Here is a 27495-nt window from a genome sequence, read left to right as displayed (position 1 = left end):
GTAGGGATTTTGTTTTTCTTCCAAGATAAGAATCCCTTGGAGTCCTTAGAGACTTTTGAGTCCAAGAGTGACTTGATAGGATTTATGTTTTTTAAGATGACAATGGCTACTGTGTTAAAATAGGGCTATAAGTAAAAAAATAAAAAAACAGTAAGTGTAGAAAGAAAAGATCAGAATCCAGATATATTGTGAAGGTAGATCTAACACAATTTGCTAACAGATTGGATTGCTAACCATAAGGTCAGGGTTCAAACTTACCAGTTGCACCTTGGAAACCCTATATAGGGTCGCTACTTCTTGAAATGTTGAAAATAACAAGTGCTGGTGAGGAAATTGGAACCTTCATCCATTGCCAGTGGAATTATAAAATTGTGCTACTGCTATGGAAAAAAGTGAAACAAATAAATACCATGTGCTGTTTGAACTGCAAAGTTGGCGGTTTAAGCTCACCAACTGCTCCTTGAAAACTTTATACAGGGTTGCTATGGGTCGGAACTGACTTGATGGCACTTCACAACAACAACAATGCAGCAATTCTACTCCTACATACAAGGGGCTTCAAAATTTGTGGGAAAATACCATTATCTATTATTTCCATTTTTCCATGAACTTTTTGAAGCCTGCCCTATATTCAAGAGACGTGAAAGTGGGGACTCAAACAGATACATGTACAACTATTTTCATTGCGGCATTACTCACAAAAGCCAAAAGGTGGAGACAACCAAAGTGTCTATCAGCAGATGAATGGATACATGAAACATGACACAAATATACAATGATATACAGTGAAATTTTATTATGCCATAAAGAGAAGTCAAGTTCTGATATAATCTATGGCATGGATGAACCTTGAAAGCATTGAGTAAAATAAACCAGGTACAAAAGAATAAATATTGTTATGATCCCACTTGCATGAAATCCTTAGAAAAGGCAAAACATAGAAATACCATATGATCCAGAAATTCCTCTACTTGGTATCCTAGAGAACTAAAAACCACAACACAAACACATATATTTGTGCACCTACCTGTTCATCATAACACTATGCACAATAGCAAAAAGATGGAAACAACCTAAATACCCATCAGTGGAAGAATGGATAAACAAACTTTGGTATGTATACACAATGGCATATTACACATTAAAGATAGTGATGAATCTGTGAAACATTTCATAGCATGAATGAACCTGGAGGACACTAGACTGAGTGAAATTAGTCACAAAAGGACAAATATTATATTAAACTATTATTGTACAAATTCAAGAAAAGGCTTTCACACTAATAGAAGCATTCTTTGATAGTCACCAGGGGTGTAATTCACTGGCTATAGGGTAGACATACTAACTTTGGTGAGCGGGAAGTCAATAGACAATAAGAGGAAGGTTGGTAAAAGTGCTGATGAATGCAGAAAACATGGGGCGGAGTGTGAGGGTTAAAGGCAACAGAAATAAATTCTGTTACTTACACAGTCCTGCAATAACAGTGATCTACAGGTGGATGTATGGCTAGACACTCAAACTGAACAGGTATAGGAGGGAGAGAGGGAATCCACTCACAAATATGTAAGGGTTTCACAGAGGATATTTGTGCATGGGTATTTGCTTTTGCTGCACATATCCATGAATGTAGTGGAGCATTGTTGTTAATTGTCATTGAGTCAGTTCCCACTAATAGTGGACTCTGAATAGGGTTTCTGAGGAATGACTGGTGAGTTTGCACAACTGACCTAGCAGTTCAAACCAACCTTGCCACCCATTGTTTATCCTATAGCATCACGTCAGGACTCCTAGTGGGGTACACAGGGCCCAAAACTGTGAAAACTTCTTAGACATTTCCATACACCTTGAGGGAATGAGTTGCTGAGCCTGGGAACTGGGGGCCATAGTCTCAGGAGACACCATGGTCAATTGGCATAACATAGGCCACAAAGACATCTACTATACCTTACTTTCGTGAGTTGTGAATGGAATGTTAAAAGTGCAGGAGCAGCCATCTAAGGTGCAATTATTTTTCTCTCCCTGTGAAGAGGAAAAAAGAGTGATGAAAATTCTTTGTTTTTATTAAGTGCTGTCAAGTTGGTTCGGATTCATAGGGTTTCTGAGGCTTTAAATTTTGGCGCTTAATTTGTGGTTCACCGTTACAATGCTTATCATAATGGACCTGGTTCTACTTCTGTAAACTTTACTTATAATATGCTGCCATTGAAAAGTATAGACAGTTTTATTATGCTTTTTTTTCTTTCTTAATTTTTCTTTATGTAGCACTGGTTTACGGAGCCATGGTGGCATAGTGGGTTACGAGTTTTACAAGTAAAAGCTAAAGATTTACAGCCTCGGAAACCTTTGACAGGGTCTCTGAGTGGGAATCGACTCAACCGCAGACATAACAACAAAAACAATGTAGCAATGGGGGGCCCAAAATAAAGATTAAAGGTACTCTTTCATCACAGCACGGAAGAAAATACAAGGGACGTCAAAAATGGTTCCCTTACGTCATTTCTGCGCGCCCCACCTCAGGGCCAATGGCTTGGCGTGCAGCTTCATTGCTCAAAGGACTTGAGAGCGTTAAGCACACTAGAGGCTGAACGCACACTTAGGCGCGCCGCCGCGAACCTTTCCCGTCGCCCCGCCCCTGAGAGCTCGCGGGGGCAGGGCGCGGTACTACGCACGCGCAGCATCCCATTCACCATTCTAGTTGTTCCCAATGGCGCGGTTTAGATCTGTACTGCCTTGAAGGCGGGGCTGGCTCTAAGCCAGAGCCAATGGTACCCAGGGTGAGGGTTGAGGGGTGGGGTGAAAGGTGAGTGCTAAACCGTGGTGCAGGTTTCTTCCAGCGCGTGTCTGGGCTGTTTGGTCGTCATGGAGGCAGTCTTGACGGAGGAACTTGATGATGAGGAGCAGCTGTTGAGAAGGCATCGCAAAGAGAAGAAGGAGTTACAAGGTGAAGGGGAAGTGGGAACCTAAAAGTTGCCCCGACTCAAGGAAGGGCGCGAGACAGTCGGTTTTGGGAAAATTTTAAGGGCGACTGGTCTGGATCATCCTTAGATATCCCCTAAAAAGCACGTGCCTTTTTTTCCGCCTCCCCTTCCTTGCTGTTTCCTAGTTTCCAGGCCTTCAGAGGCTCCCTCCTGAGGCCCACCTCATCCCTCTACCCGTCTCTCCCCCTACCTCCGACCCGCCTGACAGGACCATCTGGGACCTTGACCTTTGTCCTCTCCGCTTCCCCGCGCCCTTTCCAGCCTTAGTTACCATCGTCCGGTCCTAAGGGGTGTATTTTGAAATGTCATACTTCAGTTTGGGGGTCTCAGAAGAGATCCATGAAAGATTTAAAGCTTGCTACAATCACTTTTTCTTATTTTTCTTTACCCACCAAACGACCCAAACGAACTCACTGTATATTAATGAGTTTTTCTGTGTGCCATAGCTTTATCTGGATCCTTCTATCTAATGAGTCTAATGAAATGTTCCTTATTTCCTTAAAGTTTTTTCCTTTTATAAACCTTTCTCCCCTTGCTATTTCTTTATTGTTTCTGTTACTAAAACTCTCTTTATTCTGGGTCTCTGACTTGATTTTGGTGACTTTCCAGCTAAAATTCAGGGTTTGAAGAGTGCTGTTCCCAAGAATGACAAAAAGAGGAGGAAGCAACTCATAGAAGATGTTGCTAAGTTGGAAGCAGAAATGGAGCAGAAGCAGAAAGAGGAGCTGGAGCAGTTGAAGCTGACAAATAAGGAGAATAAAGTATGTGAAATAATGTTTGTGTCTGTGTTTGCCTACAGCATTTGAAAACAATTAGTCACTTCTGCGAAACTGTTTGCTATATGACTTCATAAAATTGGTAGGGAATGTACAGTTCTTAACCTAATTACTTGTCCAAGAGATGAATATAGTGGTATAATGGTAAAGTGGACCAGAGGAAGTATCACCAAATAAGTTGTAAGACCAGACTTGTAGTCTCAGAATTGTCACTGAACAGATTTGTAATTCTGGGCAGTTACTTAACTTTCCTGAGCACAAAAATGCTCCCACAGATATTGATAGTACAAATATTGATGCAGATTCTTGGATGTATCAAATGGGAAGCAAATGTAAAATCATTTTTAAATTATAAATGCACTTTATGGACAGTTGTAATGTTTCTTGGGTAAATTGGGGCATACTGATTTTCATTATTTATCTAATATTTATGTTTATAGCCAATGTGCATTCTGTGCTAAGCACTTTACCGTGTTGCATGTCCTATCTCATTTAATCCTTGATACCATCTTATTTTAAGACATTCTTTATGAGGTAAGTATAGATAGTCTCATTTTTTTAAATCTAGAAATAGATTTAGATAAAGAAGTTTATGCTAAAGTTAAAACTGCTAAGTGCAAGTTTTATTTATTTGGCTTGTTGCTTTGTCGTAGGGAAATGAAATAAAATGAATCTGTACTTAAAAAAAAATCTCCTTAGTAGACATATAGGAGTCCTGATATGGCTCTGTAGGGTAAACACTGGACTGCTAACCCTAAGATCTGCAGTTCAAACCCACCAGCTACTCCTTGGAAACCCTATACAGCATTGCTATAAGTCAGAACCAACTCAATGGCATTGAACAACAAGATAGTACACATAGTCTCAATTTCTTTAGCTTTGTATATCATCTCAGCACTATTGGGAATCCTGGTGTGGCACTATAAGCTAAACACTGGACTGGTAACCACAAGGTTCAAGTCTACTAGCTGTTCCTTGGAAAACGTGTTCTGGGTCTCTGTGAGTCAGGACTGATTGGATGGCACTCAACAAAAACAACAACAAGCACTATACAGAGAGGGCTAAGCACTGGGCTGCTAACCACAAGTTGGTGGTTCAAACCCACCAGCTGCTCCACAGGCTAAAGATGACGTTGTCTACTCCCCTAAAGATTTACAGTCTCTGAGGTCCTATAGAGCAGTTCTGTTCTGTCCTATAGGGTTATAATGAGTGAAATGACATCATGGCAGTGGGTTTGGAGTAAGCATTATCAGTATTCAGTGTAAGGAAGTGTATTTTGCTAATAAGAATATGTATCTTAGGTTAAGCATTTTAACATGTTATAGGGTGTTATCTAATTTAATCCTCATAGTAATAAAATATGAGCTATTCTTTATATTCTTTATGAGTTAGTATAGGTGATCCCATTTTTCAAATGAGGAAATCCGTTTAGATTAAGAAATTTTCCCCCAAACCAAACAATTACCATTGTTTACAAATGTGCACTTGCATGTATATTTTGCAAACTATGCAATCCCCTTTTACATTAGATTCCTATTAGCGCTGTGAAAGTTATATGTCCAGGTACATGTTTCTGTGGGCACATTATATGTGAAAAAGTTGGTAATTGCTAAAACCAAAATTTAAATCAGAGCCGTCTTACTCAAGGATGTGAATATCGAATTCTGCTATGTTTTCTAGGAAACTTTCAGGAAATACGGTCCTAAGATGAATGGCACATGCAAGGAAAGAAAGTATAGAGCTGTTAGGAATCTGAAAATTCTCTCTGGAAAATAGGGAAAGACTACAAAATTAGTTTATCTACTAGTATGGTATCTGGTGCTGTTATTCAAATTTGAAATTTTAGATTACACAAATTTGTGAGTTTCGGTAATAATTTCAACGTTAATTTAAAAGCATTTTTCATTAACTTGGTATTGTTTTTGTTTTCTTCAGATAGATTCTGTTGCTGTTAACATTTCAAACATGGTTCTTGAGACTCAGCAGCCTCGGATAACAAAAGCACAAAAGAGACGGGTATGAAAGCCATGTCACCAAGTATTTAAGTTAATGATGTGACTCAGTACTATTTTAGGTTGTATAGAAAGGGATCGGAAAAAACAAGGGGGAGTTCATTGTTAATCACATGAATGAGTCTTTATCAAGCAGCTGCTGTGGGTTAGCTTTGAGCTGCTAATCACAAGGTTGCTGGTACAAAACCTCCAGTTTGTTCCTCTGTAGAAAGATTAAGCTGTCTGTTCCTGTCTTGGAAAACCTTCTTTAGAGTCACTATGAGTTGGAATCGACTCAGTAGCAGTGGTTTTGATTTTGGGGGTTTATATGGTGGTAAAGGAGGCCTGGTGGTACTGTAGATAGGCATTGGGCTGCTAACCACAGGGTTAGCAGTTCAAACCACCGGTTGCTCTGTGGGAGAAAGATGAGGATATCTGTTCCTGTAAAGATTTACAGTCTATGAAATCCTACATAGTAGCGAGTCGGAATTGACTTGATGGCTGTGATTTTGGTGTTTGGTTTATATGGTGTTTAATTACCATGAAAATTCAGAGAAAAAGTTATGCTGAATGTTAGCTTATGAGGTGGCGCTGTAGGATAAGCACTGGACTGTAAACCACAAGGTCGGCATTTGAAACCCACCAGCAGCTCCTTGGAAACTATACAAGGTCCCTCTAAGTCGGAATTGACTGGACAGACTTAACAATTGTTATTTAATGGTGTCTTTGTGTGGCACTGTAGGATAAAGCACTGAACTGCAACGTTTGAACCATATGGCTAGAAATGACTTCACGGCACTTAACAACAACACAGTTATTTAGCAGGAGACCTGGTGGTGCAGTGGTTAAAGCACCTGGTTGCTAACTATAAGATTAGGAGTTCAAGTCCACCAGCCACTCCATGAGAGAAGGCCTTGGCAATCTGCTTCCACAAAGATTTATAGCTTTGGGTAAATATATTATCAAACACACAAAGGGCAGAAGACAATGTAGATGACAGGGACCTCTTAACAATTAAACACTTATGTGCATTAAAAACTGTCACCAAAACAGTAAAAAGAGAACCTACAAACTGGCAAAATTTCTTTTGGCCATTACATACCAGACAAGAAACTGCTGCCTTAAATTTCTACAGTACTCCAATACTTCAATAAGAAGACAATCCAATTAAAAAATGGGCAGAAGACATGAACAGACAATTTATGTAAGAGGAGATTCAGGAACCAACAAACGTGAAGAAATGATCACAATTACTAGCCATTGTTAAATGCTGTTGTCAGTTATGACTTATAGTGACCCTTTGTAAGGTTTCTGATGAGTAGCTGGTAGTTTTGAACTGTTTTCTCTGGTTTATAGTCTAGAGCTGATAGCACCATACTAGGAGTCCAAACCATTAGAGAGATGCAAATCAGAACAACAGAGACAATCATCTTGTTAAATTCCATCAAGTCAGTCCTGATTCATAGCAACCCTGTATAGGGTTTCCAAGGAGCAGCTGGTGAGTTTGAAATGCCAACCTTGTGGTCCAGTTCTTATCCTACAGTGCCATACCAGGCCTCCAGTGTTAATAGCAACGTTCAAAAAAGCAAAACAACAAATGCTGGAAAGGGTATGGAGAGATTGTGGCTTTCCTACACTGCTGGTGGGACTGTAAAATTGTGTATTTCTATTTCAGAAGGTTGGAAATAGAAATACCGTATGACCCAGCAATCTCTACTTTGTATATATCCTTAAGAAATAAAAGCTGTCACATGAATAGATAGATGCATGCCCATGTTCTTGCAGTATTATTCACAACAGCAGAAAGATGGAGACATCCTAGATGTCTGTCAGCAGAGGAATGATTCAACCAACTTTGGTATATACACACAATGGAACATCACACAGCATTGAAGAATAACTGTGAATATGCAAAATACCACATAACATGGATGAACTTGAGTGAAATTAGTTTGTTGCAAAGAAACATTGTATGAGACCACTACTGTAAAAAGTCAAAAACAGGTTTTATTCTGTAATAAACCTTCTATGATGAGTACCAACCAAAAAAAAAGAAGAAAGAAAAGGGGAAGGGAGAAAGGAAATTTTTCGTCTTTTTTTCCCACATACTAAGAGGGAAACAATGTATATTTTCTCATGAAGACAAACTGTGGGAAACCTGCAAATAAAAAAGAGAAAAGGGGGGAAAAGAGAGAAAAAGATTTGGAAATGGTTAGTGGTGACGGTTGTACAATATGGGGAGTATGGTTGTAAGTAGTGAGTTCATGATATCAAAATAATGGGAATGAAATTTAAAAGAGTTGATATCTAATCTTTTTAGTCCTTAAATTATTTTACTTTACTGCTACTTGATGTTTTCTAAAATTTAGATACATGCTTTAAAGCTAGTCTTGCATTTTAATTTAGTATTATATAATTTAATGTAGGAACCCTGGTGGCTTTGTGGGTTAGCTGTTGGGCTGCTAACTGTCTAACCCACAGTTAGGCAGTACAGATCAACCAGTCACTCCAAGGGAGAAAAATGAGGATCTCTACTCCCATAAAGATACACAGTCTCAGAAATCTATCAGGTGTCCTGGTATGGTGCTCTAGGATAAGCACTGGCCTGCTAACTGTAAGGTCAGCGGTTCAAAACCACCAGCCACTCCTCAGAATCTCTATACAAGGTTTCTGTGAGTTGAAACGGACTCAGTGGCACTTAGCAACATGAGTTGGAATTGACTTGATGGCAGTGGCATAGTTTATTTAGTAGGAAAGGGTTCCTTGTTAGCATAAATGGTTTGTATTCAACTGTTAACATCCAGCGACACCATGGAAAAAAGGTCTGGCAGTCTGCTTCCTTAAAGATTACAGTCAGTGAAGCCTTAAAGAGCACAGTTCTGTTCTCACATGTGGGTTGTCGTAAGTTAGAGTTGACTTGATGGCAGTGGATTTTTATGTTAGTGTAGAGCATGGAATTTGGAATCAGACAGATGTGATTTTAATCCCACTTCCTGTTTTGACATTAAGTATCATTGGAAGCCTCAGTTTCACATCTGGAAAATGGAGAAAAATCATAGGTACTTCATAGGGTTATGAATGTTAAATTATACACTGTTTCCAAAGTCCTCACATGAGACTTGCAGAACTAAAGGCTTGAGAAATGATAATATTGTTTTTTGTATTAAATACTGAATAATAAGCCTCTTAGAAATTTCACCCTAAGAGCAATGTCATTGAAAGTAGATTCAGTTGTAAATAGTCAAACTTTTTTGGTATCTGTATAATTTTTTACAGTAAATACTATATGTATTTCATTTGTTGTTATTAAGTGCTGTAGAGTCAATTAGGACCCATTATCAACCCTGTGTAGGGTTTCCGAGGAGTAGCTGGTGAACTAGAACTGCCAACCTTGCAGTTCAAAGAGACTTTGCAGTCCGGCGCATTAACCCACAGCGCCACACCAGGTCTCTGTGTACCCCACAGAATCATAAAATTTAGTTTTCAAAGTACCTTGAAGCTTTTTTGATTCAGCTCTCTGCTTCTGATATGCACTTTTTTTTGATAGTCTCACAATTTTCTGTAGATCAAGTGAAAAGCAGTATTTTTGCTTGGTGGTGTTTTAACAGTATATTTATTGAATTTGCCTCTACTTAGGAATCAACTATGGCAATGGATTTTATAGCACCTTATTTAATTCTGAAAAACACTCAAAGATACAGCTCTTTCTTGTCTTTATTAAAACTTGTGCATTCCCATTTGGACCCTTAGGTAACAAGACAATTTCCCTTCTGGTGTGTTACTATAGGATAAGCACTGGACTATTAGCTGCAAGGTTGGCAGTCTAAACCCACCATTTACTCCTTGGAAACTCTATGCAGGATCTCTATGAGTCAGAATCTACTGGATGACACTTAACAACAACAACCACCTTTCTCAAATATGCTTGTAATTTTATCCTAAAGTACTGCATTTCTTCAAATATACCCTTGGAAAGGGCATATTATCTAGTTAACTGTTTAAACACTGGGCAGAGAGAATACCTTAGAAAGTAAAGCTCAAAATTTCTTATTACTTTGTTAAAGGAATTCTGGACTAGAAAAGATTGAAAGTTTCTAATACTTTAAGAAAATGGAACCTGAATTATGAAATGTTAGACTTCTTTGGAATTTTTAAATTTATTATTATTATTTATTTTGTATTAGGCAATTCATGATGTTTATATTTGGGAAAAATATGACTCTCAGGATGAAAAGCATGACAAATTTTATGAAAATGTATTATAGCAGTTGTTTTTATTGTGGAAAACTATATGTAGATCTATTTTTAATCTAGAAAAACATAGAAGTATTTATTTAATTAAAAACACTTCAGTAGAAGCTTTTTGGTATGGAAGAAAGAACCCAAAGTAGAATTTAGAGGAACTGCTCTCCAACAGTATGAAATTTGAGAGTTGGGATGGCATGTAGTACTGTCTCATTGGTTTACAATTGAGAAGCTGAGTTCGTCTCAGCGGCATACTGAAAGTTGCATACAAAATCAGGACTAGTCCCCATTTCTCAAAGTTCTTCAGAATTCTTTTTGCTACATTACCATGATTTAAAGTTACACTATTCCAGTATAGTACATGACATCAGTCATTAACTCTAGCTCCCATCTGCCCCAACTTTTATTCTGATTCAGGTACCTGGATAGAAGGAGCTCTCTGCCCCTACTCTGCTTTTAACCAGCTGTGTGACCTTTGGAAATCTTTCTGCGTGCTGTTTCCTCAGAAGAGGAAATAAGGGGTTTTGGATTAGATGATATATAAGGTGCTTATCTTCCCTCTCCCCTCTAAAACTGTATTTAGTCTGCATTTATAAAGTAACAGAGCAATCTTTTATTTTAAGATATTATGCTTCTCAGTTTCTCAGTTGTACGTATGCTGTGAAACAAATGCACTCAGGTTTATTTTGTCATGGTTGTAATTGGTAGAAAAAATCATCATAAGCTTATGTTTTCTTTTGCTTTTGATTCAATTAACTTAGAAATCACTAGGTTCATCTGGCATGGCACATATGAAGGCATGAATATAGTACAAATACATGGCTTTTAATTTAATTGAAACTTGTCTTCCCGTTTACATCTCTTGCCCAAAGGAGGAGCTAGAGGTAGGGGCATGAGGAATTTTTACCTTTTCCTACGCTTTTACTTGGTTTATCAAATCCTTCACTGTAAGTTTCACCAATATCAAGACTTAAAAGTATTTTGTTTAACTCTTCGCATTATTTGTCATTAAAAAACCAGCCCCCGCGCCCCTTTCCCTGCCAAAAAAAGGAAATAAGTTCCTTCCTGAACAAAGAAGTAAAATGTGCTCATGGTAGAGAATTAGAAAAGTGGAGAAAAGCACAAAGAAAAAAATGTATCCATAATACTACCAGCTAGAGAAAAGCAGTTAAAAATATTTTATGTATATCCTTTTAAGTTTTTTTTTATTTGTTTTCATTATGCCTGGGCTTTACATGTTTTAACTATATATCTATATTTTTTACCCCCAACTTCATCTCTACTTTTCACTCGCATTCTAGTTCTGTGAACTTTTTTCAACTGTGAAATAACCATGCTTTCTTTCTAGCCTTTGATCATTGCTAGTCCAATTATTAGGAATTTTTTTTCTCGCCTGTCTTTTCCAACTTTCCCACATTCTATCCATCCTTTTGGTTTGAATCTATCCAGCAACTCCATGGGAGAAAGACCTGGAAAATTGCTCCTGTAAAGATTATAGCTTAGAAAACCTTATGGGCAGTTTGTCTCTGTCCTATGGGGTTGCTCTGTATTGGAATCGATTTAGTGGCACTTTACATCTGTCTTTTATGTCACTAATCTCTCCTTGACTACTCCTTACCCCATTCCTACATACACTGTCATGGGAAGGCATTGTAAGACATTTGAATAAGGAAAGCGAATTTGAAAATGTGATGTATGATACAATTTTTTGATTTTCTGTATGTACAAGGTCAGTGGTTCAAGCTCACCAGCCACTCCTAGGAAACCCTATACAGTGTCACTATGAGTTGGAACTGACTTAGGGGCACTTAACAACAACAACGTATTATGTACATTTAATTTATGAAAATGTACAGAAAAACAAATCTAGAAGGATACACATACAAAAATGTCCTCAGGAAAGGGCACTGTGGTAGTAATCTTTAAGGGAAACTTTAGGCTCTATTTAATGTTTAATTTTTTTATAAAGAATGTTTTTATGTAATTAAATATGTGAGTATACTTTAAATTTATTTTTATTAAATCTGTCTCTATCTCTCTAAAGGCTTTTGCATAGTAAGACCTCACAGATAGAGTGATAAGTGAAGAAGCGTGAATATGATGATGATGTGCTTTAAGTCTTTGGATAGCTCTTAAGACAATAATTTGAAAGGCGCATGTAAAGTTTCTTGAAATTTTAGTGTGTAATTTTTAAGTAGAGTTGAGAAACATTTAAGGACTTTCTTGTATTAGTACAGTGTTAAGTACTGGGAGCAAAACGAGTTCACAGTGTAGAAACTTACATGTGTTGAGATGTATAATATGATAGTCCTTGTGGGAGAAGGGGCCAAAAGGTTTGAGAATCTTACATCTCTGTTAATAAATGAGGATCAGCCCTAATTTTCTGAATTAACTTTCCTACATTCTCAATCTTTCCTTAGGAAAAAAAAGCTGCATTGGAAAAGGAGCGGGAAGAAAGAATAGCTGAAGCTGAAATTGAGAACTTATCTGGAGCCAGACACATAGAGTCTCAGAAACTTGCTGAAATATTGGCCTCCAGGCAGTTGGAAATTAAACAGATTCCATCTGATGGCCACTGCATGTATAGAGCCCTAGAAGATCAGCTGAAGGAACGGGATTGCCCTCTGACTGTGGCTGTCTTAAGAAGTCAAACTGCTGCATATATGCAAAGCCATGTGGAAGACTTCCTGCCATTTTTAACAAACCCTAATACAGGAGATCTGTATACGCTAGGTAATTTATTTTTCTTTACTGTGTTTTGTTATTTTTTAATGAAGTGCTTGGGATCAAGCTTAAGAAAAACACATATATTCCTATGAGGAAAACAATCACAGAATTATTTTCTATATGGAGTCTTGGTGTGGCACTGTAGGATAAGCACTGGATTAACTGCAAGATTGGCAGTACAAACCCATCAGCTTCTCATAGGAAACCCTATATAGAGTCACACTATGAGTTGGAATCGACTCAATGGCACTCCACAACAACATTTTCTGTATAGACAGTCCTCAATTTAAAATGGTATAATGTATTCTCATTATGGCAGACTACACTTAACAATCATCGATTGTTATTTATTTTTTTGTACATCTTATCATTGGTTATGGAGTTCTGGTGTGATGCTCTATGGCAAGCACTAGACAGATAACCACAAATATACCAGCTGCTCCTTTTAAACCGTATACAGGGTCTCTATGAGTTGGAAACGACTCTACAGCACTTAACAACAGCAACAACAATCATTGGGTAATATGCTCTAGCATGTAATTTGCTGATGTCACTATTTTCAAATGTTCACTTGCAGTGTTCAATTTTATGATTTACTATTCGAAGCACTGCTGAATTTATAAAGATATTGTTAATGAAAGGCAAAAAAAAAGTGTATTCAACTTAAATCAGAATTTAACTTAAACACAATCGTTGGAACAAGACCATGTTGGAAGTTAGGAACTACGTGTTATTTTAATAGATAGCTGGTATATGTCTGCTGTTTAAATAAACCAGTTGCCTTCAAATTGACTTCTACTCATAGTGAGCCCATATGTAAAAGACTAGAATGATGGTGAGTAAGTTTTCAGTGGCTGATTCTTCAGATGTAGATCTCCAGGTCTTTCTCCTAAGGTGCCTCTGGGTAAATTGGACCCTCTAACTGCTTATACTACACAGGAACTCCAAATGGTTTATGACAGTCCCTTCATTGTAAGTAATTAACCATTTTACAGATAAAATATAATGTATATAAGAAAACATAGCAATAGGATTCATTGTTATTTTTAAAAAATGTTTTGATTAGTACATATTTAAGTAAGGGTTGGGCATAGAGGGAGGTAAGCTTTGAACAGTTTAAGCAAGAAGATAACTACGGTGTAAATAGTATTAAAATAGTTTAGGAGCAACACAATTATTGAAGCCATAATTTGAACTCCAAAGTCTATGTTCTTCAATATTACTCAAAAATGAGCCCCGATGATGTTAACAGAATGGTTGGCAGTTCAGACCTACCAGCTGCTCTGTGGGAGAAAGATGTGGGAATCTGCTTCCGTAAAGATTAAACCACTGTCATAAGCTGATTCTGTCATACCAAACCTATAGGTTAAAGCTGTTGTTAAGTGCCATCAAGTCAGTTCCAACTCATAGGGTTTCCAAAGAGTGGCTAGTGGGTTTGAACCGCTGACCTTGTGATTGAAACCAACCTTGCATCCCAGTGTTTATCCCACAGCACCACATCAGGACTCCTAGAATAGAGTAGAATTGCCCTATAGGGATTCTCAGGCTGTAAATCTTTACAGAAGCAGACTGCCCCTCATCTTTCACCCACTGAGTGGCTAATGGGTTCCGACTGCCGACCTTTTGGTTAGCAGCATAAAGCTTGACCCATTGCACCCAGGGTTCCATCTATAAAGGTTACCAGTTTAGAAACCCTGTTCTGTGGGGTCTCTATGAATCAGAATAGACTCAATGGTAATGAGCTTATTACTTGGAGAAGTTGTTGTTGTTGTTGTCAGGTGCCATCGAGTCGGAACCGACTCATAGCGACCCCATGCACAGCAGAACGAAACAATGTCCGATGCTGGGCCATCCTCACTACCGCTGCCACACTTGAGTCCATCAATGATGCCACCTGGCCAATCCATCTCATTAGGGGTCTTCCTCTTTTTCTCTGACCCTCCACCTTACCCAGCATGACATCCTTCTCCAGCGACTGTTTCCTCCGGACAATATGTCCAACGTATGAGAGACGAAGCTTAGCCATCCTGGCCTCCAAGGAGCACTCTGGCTTTACTTCTTCCAAAACAGATCTATTGGTTCTTTTGGCAGCCCATGGCACTTTCAGTATTCTCCTCCAACACTACAACTCAAAGGCATCAATTCTTCTACGATCCTCCTTATTCACTGTCCAGCTTTCGCATCCATATGAGGCTATTGAAAACACCATGGCCTGGGTCAGGCGCACCTTAGTCCTCAAGCTGACATCTCTGCTCTTCAGTACTTTAAAAAGTTCCTGTGCAGCATATTTGCCCAATGCAATACGTCGTCTGATCTCTTGACTGCTGCTTCTGCGAGTGTTGATAGTTGATCCAAGAAGAATGAATTCCTTGACAACTTCAATCTTTTCTCCATTGATAAGAATGTTGTTTATTGGTCCAGTGGTGAGGATTTTTGTTTTCTTGACATTGAGATGTAATCCATATCGATGGCTGTGCTTTTTGATCTTCATAAGTAAATGTTTCAAGTCCTCTTCACTTTCAGCAAGCAAGGTTGTATCATTTGCATATCGCAGGTTGTTAATGAGTCTTCCTCCAATCCTGATGGTCGGAAAAGTAGGAGGAAATAAAATGGAGAGTAAATGAATATACGGACCAAGTCTGATGGCAAAAATTGTATGCGAAAAACTTTCACCTTAGGGAAGTGGCTAAGTACCATAGGCCATGAAAGACTAAAGAAACTGGATTCTATTTCATGTTTTTAAACTACCTGAAATACATATATTTCCTTCAACGTGAGACAAGCTAAATTTGAAATGAGTCCAAAATTCATTCTAAAAGAGGCATCTAACATATAATCAGGCTTAAGTGGAGCAGAGGATCCGTAGTGGCACTGGAGGATAAGCACTAGACTGTTAACCACAAGTTTGGCAGTTCAAACCCACCACTTGCTCCAATGGAGAAAGATGAGGCTTTCTGCTCCAGTAAAGATTGACAGCTTTAGAAACCCTATACAGGGTCGCTATGATATATATATTTAAAGCATAAAATTCTCCCTTTGGCAATATGTGAGGATTGGCATTTATTTCACAGAAACCCTCAATTCCTCCTGAGGTGCTTTAAATTTACAACTCTCCAATGATCTGAAATCGGGTTAAGTAACTACCTTGAGGTGGAGTTAGGTAGTATCCCCATTTTCCTCCTTTCCCCCCCGGCATTCTTAGTATTCCCCCCCCCCCCCTTATTAGTTTTAAACAAAAGAACAAAAAAGTAAATCTTTTAACAGTTGTGGCTATGTGTCCCCCTTCACTTTGAGGACTCTCTACATCTGTTTTTCACACATAATATGTCGAATTCTAATATTTGCTTTTCATAAGCAGAAGTCAGTTATTTCATTAAAATCAGCAAATCGGTATTCACTTTACCGAACTATTTGTTTCTCCCTATCAAAAAAAAGGCAACAAATGGACTTTTTAGGAAAGTAATATACAGGGGGGAAAAGTATATAGATAGATAGATAATAAATGTATATACATTTTACCTTCCAAAGTAATTTGAATTTTTACGTCAGCTGTATAAAAATGTATTATATATATTTGTTGTTGTTGTAGTTGGTGGTAAGTGCTGTCGAGTCGATTGCGACCCTGTATAGGGCTTCCAAGGAGCAGTTGGTGAGCTTGAACCACTGACCTTGCAGTTCAAGCAGCTTTGCAGTCTGGCGTCTTAACCCACAGCACCACACCAGATATATTGTTGTTGTTAGGTGCCATCAAGTCGGTACTGACCCATAGCAACCTTATACACAGCAGAACAAAACATTGCCCGATCCTGGGCCAACCTCACTACTGTTGCCACGCTTGAGTCCATGAAGGCTGCCACTTGGCCAATCCACCTCATTGGGGGTCTTCCTCTTTTTCTCTGACCCTCCACCCTACCAAACATGATATCCTTCTCCAGTGACTGCTCCCACCTGACAATATGTCCGAAGTATGAGAGGCGAAGTTTGGCCATCTTGGCCTCCAAGAGCACTCTTGGCCTCCAAGAGCACTCTGGCTGCACTTCCAAAACGGATCTATTGGTTCTTTTGACAGCCCCCATGGCACTTTCAGTATTCTTCTCCCACAACAGAACTCAAAAGCATCAATTCTTCTATGATCTTCACCAGATATATATATATATACTGTCAGAGCCAATCTTTGTGAAAGAAAAAGGAAGGATTTGGAAGAACACACCAAAAAAAACGGTTCAGTGCCTCCAACTTAAAGAACATTAATTCAAACTATACATGACGGGGCTCTGTCAGCCAGGCTGCTGAGGGTGGTGTGCACGGGGCCAGGGTCTGCAGGAGGTACTGGGTTAGTACTGCCTGCTTAGGGGAACCCTTTTAAATACAAACATCCATCATGGAGTCTATATAGATCTGGTTTTCCCTTAGGATAAGTGGTACATGCCATATCCGACTGGTGTGGCATAGAGTCTGACGGGCGGGATCGGGCGCACAGGTCTGTGGAAACGGTATAATGCTTCGTAGAGGGAAGCTGCTCGCAGGGATGAGTTGATAGGAAAAGGAAGGCTAAAGCTGAAGGCTAGCATGGGTTTGGCAGCCATCTTCCAACTTTTCCAGTTTTGCCTCTTGAAGTCTTTTCGCCTTGGCCCTCCGGTTCTGGAACCAGACAGGGTCTCTGTGAGGTTCAGAGAGCTGGCGAACTCTGCCCGTTCTGCAATGGAGAGGTACCGTTTCTGCTTGGAGTTGCGTTCCTGAGCTAGAAGCTGGGATTGGTGAAGGGTGTACAAAGGCTTCCGATTGGTCTTATGTTTACGTTTCTGCTTGGAGTTGTGCTCCAGGGCCAGAAGCTGGGATTGGTGAAAGGTGTACAAGGCATCCGATTGGTTTTATGTTTACGTTTCTGCTTGGAGTTGCGCTCCAGGGCCAGAAGCTGGGATTGGTGAAAGGTGTACAAGGCATCCGATTGGTTTTATGTTTACGTTTCTGCTTGAAGTTGCGCTCCAGAGCCAGAAGTGGGGATTGGTGAAGGGTGTACAAGGCTTCCGATTGGTCTTATGTTTCCGCAAGGGTGCCGGTGGTGGTGGTAGGGTTCATATGTCTTGGCCGCGGCGAGTTTCTGCCGGGTTCCTGTATCCACGTCACGTCGCTCCGTCTTCCAAATTTTCCAATTTGACCGAGGTAGTCTCGAAGGGCTTGACCAGCGTCCCGGGGCACTGCGCTCCTGATTGCCTGTATCAGGGCAGTAGCAGAAGTCACATGGTTGGACGGGAGACAATTCCTTGGGGTGGCTTCTTGTCCAAAATGAGCGTCTTCAGTCTAAAGGGCAGACTGGAGACCTTGACGCAGGGCTTCTCAGCGACTCTAACGCCTCGGCGCCCTCGGGCCCATTGCCCAACCCAGCCAACATACCCCGGCCTTCATAATAGATGAAAACAGATGGTTGCTTGTGGACGGAGAAGCCATGACTTTTCTCTCTTACCTTATTCTTAGCTGTGTTTTGGTGGCGTTTAATACACATGTGTTTGTTGTGGCTCTGTGGGATAATGTGCTGGACTGCAAAGTCGGTGTGAATCGTGAGGTCGGTGGTTCAAGCTCCCCAGCAGCTCCTCGGAAACCCAATACAGGGTTGCTATGGTCTAAACTAACTCGACAACACTTATTAACAGCAACAGCTACCATCTCTCATCTTATTCTTAGCCGTGTTTTGATGGCATTTAGCACACGTGTGTTAATATCTATTACAGATTTTTAGGCTTATATGTGGCCTGTTGTTCAGTGCCCACAAGTAGGTTCTGACTTACAACGACCTTTTGTAGGGTTCCCTAGCTGTAAATTTTTATGATAGCAGAAAGGCATCTTTCTCCCATGGAGCAGCAGTTGGACTCGAACCAACCTTGTTGTTAGCAATCTATTGAATATCCTACAATAATAAATCATACCATAGTGATACCAAATAAAACAAGATTGATATTTTTCTAAATATCTTTTTTTTTTTCTAAATATCTTTTAATGTTAACCTTGAGTTCTTTCTGGAAATAGACACAGTGCAGTAAAGCTGTGAGATTAAAGTGCTGTATAATATAAGAAGAGATTTCTAACTTGGTGGATGGATGAATGACCTTTATTTGCTTGACTTCAACCTGATCTAGAAATTGTATGGAAAATTATGTTATGTTCTCATCATGGGTGGGTGGAGAAGAGAGGTTAGGGTATCTAGAGCTTTCATAAAGGACTCCAAAGGGACACAGAGGCCCCTTAAGTGACTGCTGTAATTGTGTTTATGATTATAAATATGAAATAAAATGCAAGTGTTCACTCCATGAATAGGTTCCGTGTCCTGGTATATATGACCATTGCACACAAATTTGATAGAAATAGGTGGCCTAGGTGTGTGAAATAACACTGTAGCAAATGAGACAGTGCAAGTGAAAATCTGAAAGAGTTTTGAGTGATGGAATTGCTAGTGTTAGGTGCTGTTGAGTTGGTCCTTTGCCGTCCTCACAACTGTTGCTGTGTGGGAGCTCATTATTACAGCTGTTGTGTCAGTCCACCTTATTGAGGGTCTTCCTCTTTTTCATTGACCCTCTACTTTACCAAGGATGATAACCTTCTCCATAAATTGGTTCCTCCTGTTAACATGTCTATAGCATATGACGCAGTCTCTCTCCTTCCTGATTTCTAAGGAGCATATTCTGGCTATACGTCTTCTCAGATTTTTTTGTTCTGGCAGTCCATGGTACTTTATTCTCCAACACCATAATGGGTATCTTCCTTTTTCATTATCTAATTTTCATGTGCATATGACATGACTGAAAATACCACCCATGGCTTGCGTCAAGTCCAGCTTAGTCTTCAAAGTGACATCTTTAATTTTTAATACTTTAAAGAGATCTTTTTTAGAAGATTTTCCCAGTGCAGTAGGCCATTTAGTTTCTTGACTGCTGTGTCCATTGGCATTGATTGTGAACCCAAGTAAAGTGTAATCTTTGACTTAGGTGTTTTCTATGTATCATAATGTTGTTTATTGGTCCCGTTAGTGAGCATTTTTGTTTTCTTTATGTTGAGATGTAATTCACACCAAAGGCTGGTTTTTGATTTTCATCAGTAAGTGTTTCAAATCCTCATCACTTTCAACATTCAGGGGTGGAATAAAGTTCATAGTAGAAAGCAGATGGCAGGTGCAGCAGTATCCACTGAAAGAAAGTCATGTGGCCAGGATGGCTGAGAGGATGGCTAGGGTTGTCTTTCTTTAAACAAACTCTGCACCCCATGGAAGATTGGTAAAACACAGTACAAAATAGATAAGAGTGAGCCCTGTCAGTGAATTAGGTCTCCTTAGGCCGTAACCTGAGCTATCAGTTGATAGATACCAAGTGTGAATGTGGGCATTTCCAACTCCAGAGTGAACTAATTTCTCATATATGTGTATAAACACATGTTAACATATCTTCCTGTTTTAAGTATCATTGCCATTTATTAAATAGCTAGATTATATAACACATAAAACATTTTTTATAAACCTTATATATATAGAAGTAACATGTTAAATGGCTCTTCTTTAATGTGGCTGTGTTGTTACGGTTCAGTGCTATCGAGTTGTTTCTGACTCATAGTGACCCCGTATAGGGTTTTTGAGGACTGGGGATTTGAACCACTGACCTTGCAGTTAGCAGTCTAGCACTATACCAGGACTCCAATATGGCACTATGTGATGGTAGTGATGGTGTGCTGTTGAGTCTATTCCAATTCACAGCAACCCTGTATAGGGCTTCTGAAATTGTAGACTTTTATGGGAGCTGAAAGCCTCCTCTTTCTCCTCTGGAGTGCCTGGTGGACTTGAACTGCTGACCTTGTGGTTAGCAGCCCAATGCATAACCCAGTAAGTATTAAATTGTTGAAACTCTCTAGCTGGGCTAGTTGCAGAGCAGTCAAGTGGAGGCAACAGCTCAGCATGCTGAGTTAGAAATTCACTCACTGAGCCAGTGTTTCACTGAAGGTCACTGTGCGCTAGTCATTGTTTGCATTGCTGTTCTGAGCACTGCGAAGACAAGTACAATTCATATGTGATGAGCCATACTTCCTCCTAAATGCCCATAATTCCTTCCCCTTTCCTATATAGAAATCCTGGGATGGCACAAACAATTAGTGCTCAATTACCAGCTGATAGGTTGGTGGTTCAAACCCCCCGGACCCAGAGGTGCCTCAGATGATATGCCTGGTGATGTGCTTCCTAGAAGTCAAAGCCTTAAAAACTCTATGGAGTGGTTCTATTCTGCATATACAGCATTGCCATGAGTCAGGATCAATTCAAAGGCAACTAACAACAGCAAGTCCTAAAAAGAAATGGTGTTTGTTTGCTTATTTTAATTTGCTGTACAAAAATCTATCTGCAGAAGGTATGCCCACATAAGCTTGATTAGGTTTATAACTTCTCTCAGGAATGATCTTGAAAACCCTTTCCTTGGCTACAACTAATCTTGATGCAAATAAGGTAAATGCTTTTAAAAGAACAGGTTTAAAGGCACTATTTGCTATTCCTGGGCAAGACGTTTGGACTCATTTACACTTTTACCTTGACTTTCTTTTCACATGTCTTGTAGGGTCTTATACTGTTAGTATGCTGTGGAGTTGGTTCCGACTCATAGTGACCTCATACAGAGTTTCTGAGGCTGTAAATCTTTGCGGCAGCAGAGAGCCTCATCTTTCTTCTGTGGAGCGCCTGCTGACCTTATGATTCACAGACCAATGTGTAACCCACAACACCACCAGGGCTCCTATAGGGCCTTATGTTGTTATGTGCTGTCAAGTCAGTTCTGAGTCATAGTGTCCCTGAATAGAGTTTCCAAGGAGTGTCTGGTGGGTGTAAACCGCTGATCTTGTGTTTAGACATCCAGTGCTGATCCTACAGCACCACCCCACAACTCCATAGGGTTTTATAGTGAATCTTAGTCTTTCTCTATATTCTTTGGGAAACATGGCAAAATAGTAAAATATGTGGGAAATTTGGGGAGTGATTACTGGGTTAAAAGGAGGAAAAGTAGATTTGTTTTGTATAGTTAAGAATTCTAGTCCTCAGGCTGAGGGAAAGAAACAGAATTGGATTGTTTCGCTTTTGGATGAAACGATAGTGGAAAGTTGGATAAGTTTGAATCTAGGCAATAGTTCTTAACTGGGACAGTTTCATGTTCCAGGATCTATAAAAGGGATATTGTAATATGAGTTATAAAAATCATTAAGTGCTATAATCTTATCTGTTATTCTCTTTACAGAAGATTTTAGAAAGTACTGTGATGATGTTGTAAACACAGCTGCATGGGGAGGTCAGCTTGAGGTAAGTTTGTAATTATTCATAGTGAATTGTGTATTATTATTTCTAAATCCCATCTGTAGTTTTCAGACTTAAAATTTTTTTTTTTGCTCTTTCTCTATTAACAAAGCACTAAATAGAGTGGTATTGTTAGACCTTTGAATAAGGTATGCACTTCGGGGAAGTGTAGCACTGTTGTTAGGTGCTGTCGGGTTAGTTCTAACTCATAGCAACCCTATACACAACAGAACGAAACACTATCTAGTCCTGCACCATTTCATTTTTGACAACTTCCAATTTTTCTAGGTTCATACTTTGTACATTTCATGTTCCAATTGTTAATGGATGTTTACAGCTGTTCCTATTCATTTTGAGTTGCGCCCCATCAGCAAATGAAGGTCCTGAAAGCTTTACTCTGTTCACATCATCATGGTCAACTTAGAATAGGCAGTTCTTCTCCAGTTGTATTTTGAGTGCCTTCCAGCCTAAGGGACTCATCTTCTGGCACTAGAGCTGACAATATCCTGTGCTTTTCATAATGTTTTAATATTCAGTATTCTTTTGCTGTTTGATCGTGTTTCACTGCTATTCATAAGGTTTTCAGTGACTAAATATTCAGACGTAATCTGTCTCGCCTTCCTAGTCTATCTTAGTCTAGAAGTTCACCTGAAACCTGTCCAGCGTGGATAGCCCTGCTGGTATTTAAAATACTGGTGGGATAGCTTCAGCATCATAACAACCTGCAAGCCTCCAAAAGACGGCAAACTGACAGAGTGGTGGAAGTGTATTTGATACATTAAAATTCAAATGCAGGAAAACAGTTATGTTCAATTGCTTTCTGGTAGGTAATTGAGGATTTCTCTTAGCTCTTGTTATTTATCTTACTGTTACCTTTTTTAAAAAAATGAAAAACAAAATGAAACACCTCACTAGTCCAAATGGTGATGAGACAGCCCAACCCGGTACCTAGAAAGACAAAGGATAAAAAGAGGGAGAGGGTGAGTCACAGCTCACGTCTGGCTCTTGTTTCCACTTTTCAGTTTTGTAACTTTGGGGAAGTCAGCCAACCTCGTCATTATTGAATGGGGGACAGTAAAACAACTGTGTGCACTCTGTAGGGTATGTGTGAGCATCAAGTAAGGCCAGAATACATTCATTGATGTTTGTAAGCTAAGGTGCTAGATGACGCTATCATTATTATTACTAACGATGTATCTGTTATTACTATACCACCTTGAGTCATTTTGGGCTCTGAGCATTTTATTTTGATAGCTGATTTTGAAGCTGTGACATGAATGTTTCCTTTAAAATCTTTTTTCAGCCGTTCTGTGTTGTACCTCCTTGGAGCCACCAAGGGGAGCTGTGTTCATTAGTTTTGTATGTCTCTCTTGGGTTTTTCAAGCTCTCATGAAGTTTCCATAGTTTTTACGACTTACTACATCAGAAATAAAGATGCTTGAACATTATTATAAAAATCACAACTTTAAAAATGTCTTTTGGCAGACATTTACTCATAAATTCCTCATTAGTTGAATTCAATTGAAATAAGAGTTTTTGTTTTTACAATGATTCTTCATACCGTTTCTGAAAACTTAGAAAGCATATTAACATTCCCAAAGTTCACTTACCAGCCTACATAACATGCTGTTGTTGTATGCTGCTGAGTTGGTTCTGACTCACAGTGACTGATAATAGGGTTTCCAAGGCTGCAAATCTTGCCAGAAAGCCTCATCTTTCTCTCATGGAGTGGCTGGTACATTTCAACTGCTGACTTTATGCTTAGCAGCCCAACATGTAACCCACGATGCCACCAGTGCCTTTTTAAAAAATGTTAGTTGAGTTCTTATAAAAGCACAGGGCTTCTAGCTGTTCCCAATAGTTCAGCCATAGCTGATGGAAACAAGGATATCGTATACATTGCATAGCAGCCAAATCTCTTGTGCGAGGAATTTTAACCCAAGTAGGAAACAGGCACCTTTGACTAACCAAAGATAGTGGCCATCACACTCAAAATGGTACAGTTGGCTGCTATCTTTAAGTGGGACATTGCTGCCTCTTTGTTCTTATTGTTAAGTACTGCGGAGTCACTTCTGACTCATAGCAACCTTGTATAGGGTTTCCGAGAAGTGGCTAGTGGGTTTTAACTTCTCACCTTGTGGTTAACAGTCCAATGCTTATCCTACAGCATCATGCCTGTTCCTTACTCAAGTCAAAATCTGAGCAAGAGATTTGGTTTCTATACAACAGTGCATGCTGCCCTTGTATCTGCTGACCTTAACTTTGAAGCCCTGGGGAAAAATGCTACTTTATTCTTTCTCTATGGCATTCTTTCCAAAGAACCATTGTAGGAGTGTGCATGGAATTAAGCTTGCGGGTAGTATAAAATTCTTTCTCTGTTCCTGATATAATTTCTTAGGTTCTTTCAAGACTTGCAAAAAGAACCATAGTCTAGACAAAATGTTTTTGTAATGGAGCAAATATAGATCTGGACACTGAAAACTGCTAATGATTGATTTGGTTATGAACTTGGGCTCTAGTGTCAGATGCCTCTTAACCTTTTTCTGCTTCAGATTCTAGGTATTTGAAATGATCATCACAGTATACAGTTGACCCAGGAACAACACAGGTTTGAACTGCACATACCCAGTTACATGTGGGTTTTTTTTCCTGCTGTGTATTTTGTTAAGCTCAAGTGTTTCGAATATCCTCTTATAAAGCTGTGTGATTCTGATCGTCTCCGCAGGGGCAGTTTGAGCAGTACTGGAAAGTTGCTGTCCTGCGGCGTAAAGGCAACACATAAGCTCACTGCAGTACGCAGGAAAAACATCCACATATAAGTGGGTCCAAGTAGTTGAAACCTTTGTTTTTCAAGGGTCAACTGTATTTATTCCGTAGTTACTATAGAATGAACTCATAAAATGTTTAAGAGTGCTTGGTCATAGTAAGTTTAAATCATGTACTTACTAGTATTCATTATTAACCATTATTCATTAGACTGCTCTAATTTTGTATCGTATGAAATTATATGCTAATCACATGGAAATTTCTTAAAAGTACAATACAACTAATATACATATCTATTCTGCTAATGCATGGAAAACTTTAGTGCAGTGCTTCTCATATGTTTATCTAAAAAGCTTGTTTCAAAACAACACAAAAAAACCCTTCTCTGTACACTTCCTTCCCCTTCCAAATGATCATTTATTTGGTGTGTTGCTTGATTAATGGTGTCTTTAAAAATGTATTGTGGGAAATTTCAAGCATATTCAAAAGTAGACAGACTAGTATAATCACTCCACCTCATTATCGTGGCATTGATAAGCTAAGCTGGAGTGCAGCAAAAGCTTGAGAAAATTCTGCATTTGATCTAATAAATGTTTATTTGCTCAACAAAATATTTATGAAATGCCCATTGTGTGCCAACCTCTTGGTGTTCAGTGATGAACAGAGTACAGTTCCTCTCTGACTGGTCACCTATCCATGCTTACTTCAGTGGCTTATGATTTTAATATGATAGGCATTATAATTTTCCTGACTAATATCTTTTTCTTTTTCCTGAAGCTAAGAGCACTGTCTCACGTTTTACAAACCCCGATAGAAGTAATACAGGCAGATTCTCCTCCTATTATAGTTGGTGAAGAGTACCCGAAAAACCCATTAATGCTTGTGTAAGTACCTAGAAGTTTTTGCTGCTTTGTTTTTCCTAATTAATGTAAAGAGAAACACAGAAAGAATATGTGTTGATTGATCAAAAAAATCTATTTGTCAGAATACATGACTTAGATAATTGGTTGAATGCCCAGTGATTTATTCTTATATAAGCAAAGACTGATTTCATTTCTAAAGATTACAAAGTTTCAGGACATGTGTGCCTACTGTCCTGGTTTGACAATAGTAATGCTAAAGTTTCAACAGCAGTGAAAGTTGAATTGTATTTGTTATTTATTCACCTTAGAGATTTTTTTTGTTGTTGTGAAAATATTTGATATGATCAAGAACTCTTCTCTGAAATGCAGAGGGGCTTCAAAAAGTTCATTAAATAATTCCATTATTATTATATATATATTTTGCTACAAATCACAGAAAATTTTATTAAACAAAATTTTCAGTGTGATGTTATCATTTCTTGACATATTTTTCATCTAGCATATACACTTCTGAAGACAATGTTTACCTCTCCCTAAGTGTGGCGTGTTGTGGGTTAATGCGCCAGGCTGCAAAGCCGTTTGAGCTGCAAAGTCGATGGTTCGAGCTCACCAGCTGTTCCTTAGAAACCCTATACAGGGTCACTAGGGTTTGGAACCGATTTGACAGCATTTAACAACAACAACCCTTCCCGAAGAATTCTGCGCTCTTTGATTTACACCACATCAAAATGTCACCTTTGGCATCCTCAAAGGACTCAAATTGTGTTCTTTTGAAATGTTCTTTGAGATTGAGGAACAAAATGAAGTCAGAAGGGACAAGATCAGGGCTATAGGGTAGTATATGGGTGGTGGTAGCTATGTGCTGTGGAGTCAGCTCTGATTCATAGTGACCCTGTATAGGATTTCCAAGGCTATAAATCTTTACGAGTGCAGAGATCCTCATCTTTCTCCTGTGGAACAGCTGGTAGTTTTGAACTGCTGACCTTGAGGTTAGCAGCCCAACTCATAATCACTACACTACCATCTATTAGTTTTTAATTCCTTTTTTACTACAAAATTTTTGAAGATCCTTATATACTACAGAGAAATTGTGATCTACTTGAGTATATATTAGTTAGGTCTAAGAAGCTATTTGGACTTCTGGTGTGACACTGTGGATCAGCACTGGACTATGAACTATGAGATCGGCAGTTCAAACCCACTGGTTGCTCCTTGGGAACCCTATACAGGGTTGCTATGAGTCAGAACCGACTCAACAACACTTAACAGCAACAACAAGCTATTTATTAGTGACTTGGATTTAGGTGAAAATGTAAGATTATTGAGGGTTTAGCCATCTCAAGTTTTTTCCTTTTATCCTGAAGTGATTGTGTTTCACTGGATTTAATCTCAGCAGACTGTTACTAAATCAGCCATTGTTGACTGCTGATTTTCAAATGGTTTTGATCTTTTACGTAATAGGTTGATGTAGATTGTTGAATGCTATCCTGGTGGAATGATTTATTCAGGGTTCTTGGTTTTATATGTGTAGTAAACATTTTATTTGTTTACATTGTAAGCATTTATATATAACTCATTTCTCCTTTTTTTTATTTCAGATACATGAGGCATGCGTATGGGTTAGGAGAACATTACAATTCTGTTACACAGTTGATAAGAACTACTGAAAATTGCAGCTAGTTTATAAAATGTTGCTTAATTATGTTTTAGTGCAGTGTGACGATCTGAGTATTCATATCAAGTGCTGGATTGTTCTAAATGTTACTGAAAAACACAGCTACCTTAAATGAGTTTTTTGGCAAAGCTATTAACAAGTTTTTCAGAAATGTATCAGAGATA

At 38.9% G+C, this 27495-nt stretch overlaps 1 protein-coding gene and 1 pseudogene across 1 annotated transcript; one reads left to right on the top strand and one right to left on the bottom strand.

Annotated features, from left to right (window-relative positions):
- The first annotated feature begins 2762 nt into the window (after window positions 1-2762).
- On the top strand, window positions 2763-27495 carry OTUD6B (OTU domain containing 6B). Its single transcript, XM_006878257.1, is given in 9 exon segments — window positions 2763-2795; window positions 2798-2834; window positions 2837-2941; window positions 3588-3739; window positions 5690-5770; window positions 12411-12723; window positions 21972-22033; window positions 25571-25677; window positions 27255-27495. Coding segments are annotated over 9 exon segments (972 nt in total). The 3' UTR covers window positions 27337-27495.
- On the bottom strand, window positions 17127-18165 carry LOC102828370 (annotated as a pseudogene).

The sequence above is a fragment of the Chrysochloris asiatica genome, unplaced genomic scaffold, assembly GCF_000296735.1.
Source record: "Chrysochloris asiatica unplaced genomic scaffold, ChrAsi1.0 scaffold00031, whole genome shotgun sequence".
Lineage (NCBI taxonomy): Eukaryota > Metazoa > Chordata > Mammalia > Afrosoricida > Chrysochloridae > Chrysochloris > Chrysochloris asiatica.
This window is presented reverse-complemented; position numbering and strand designations above follow the sequence as displayed.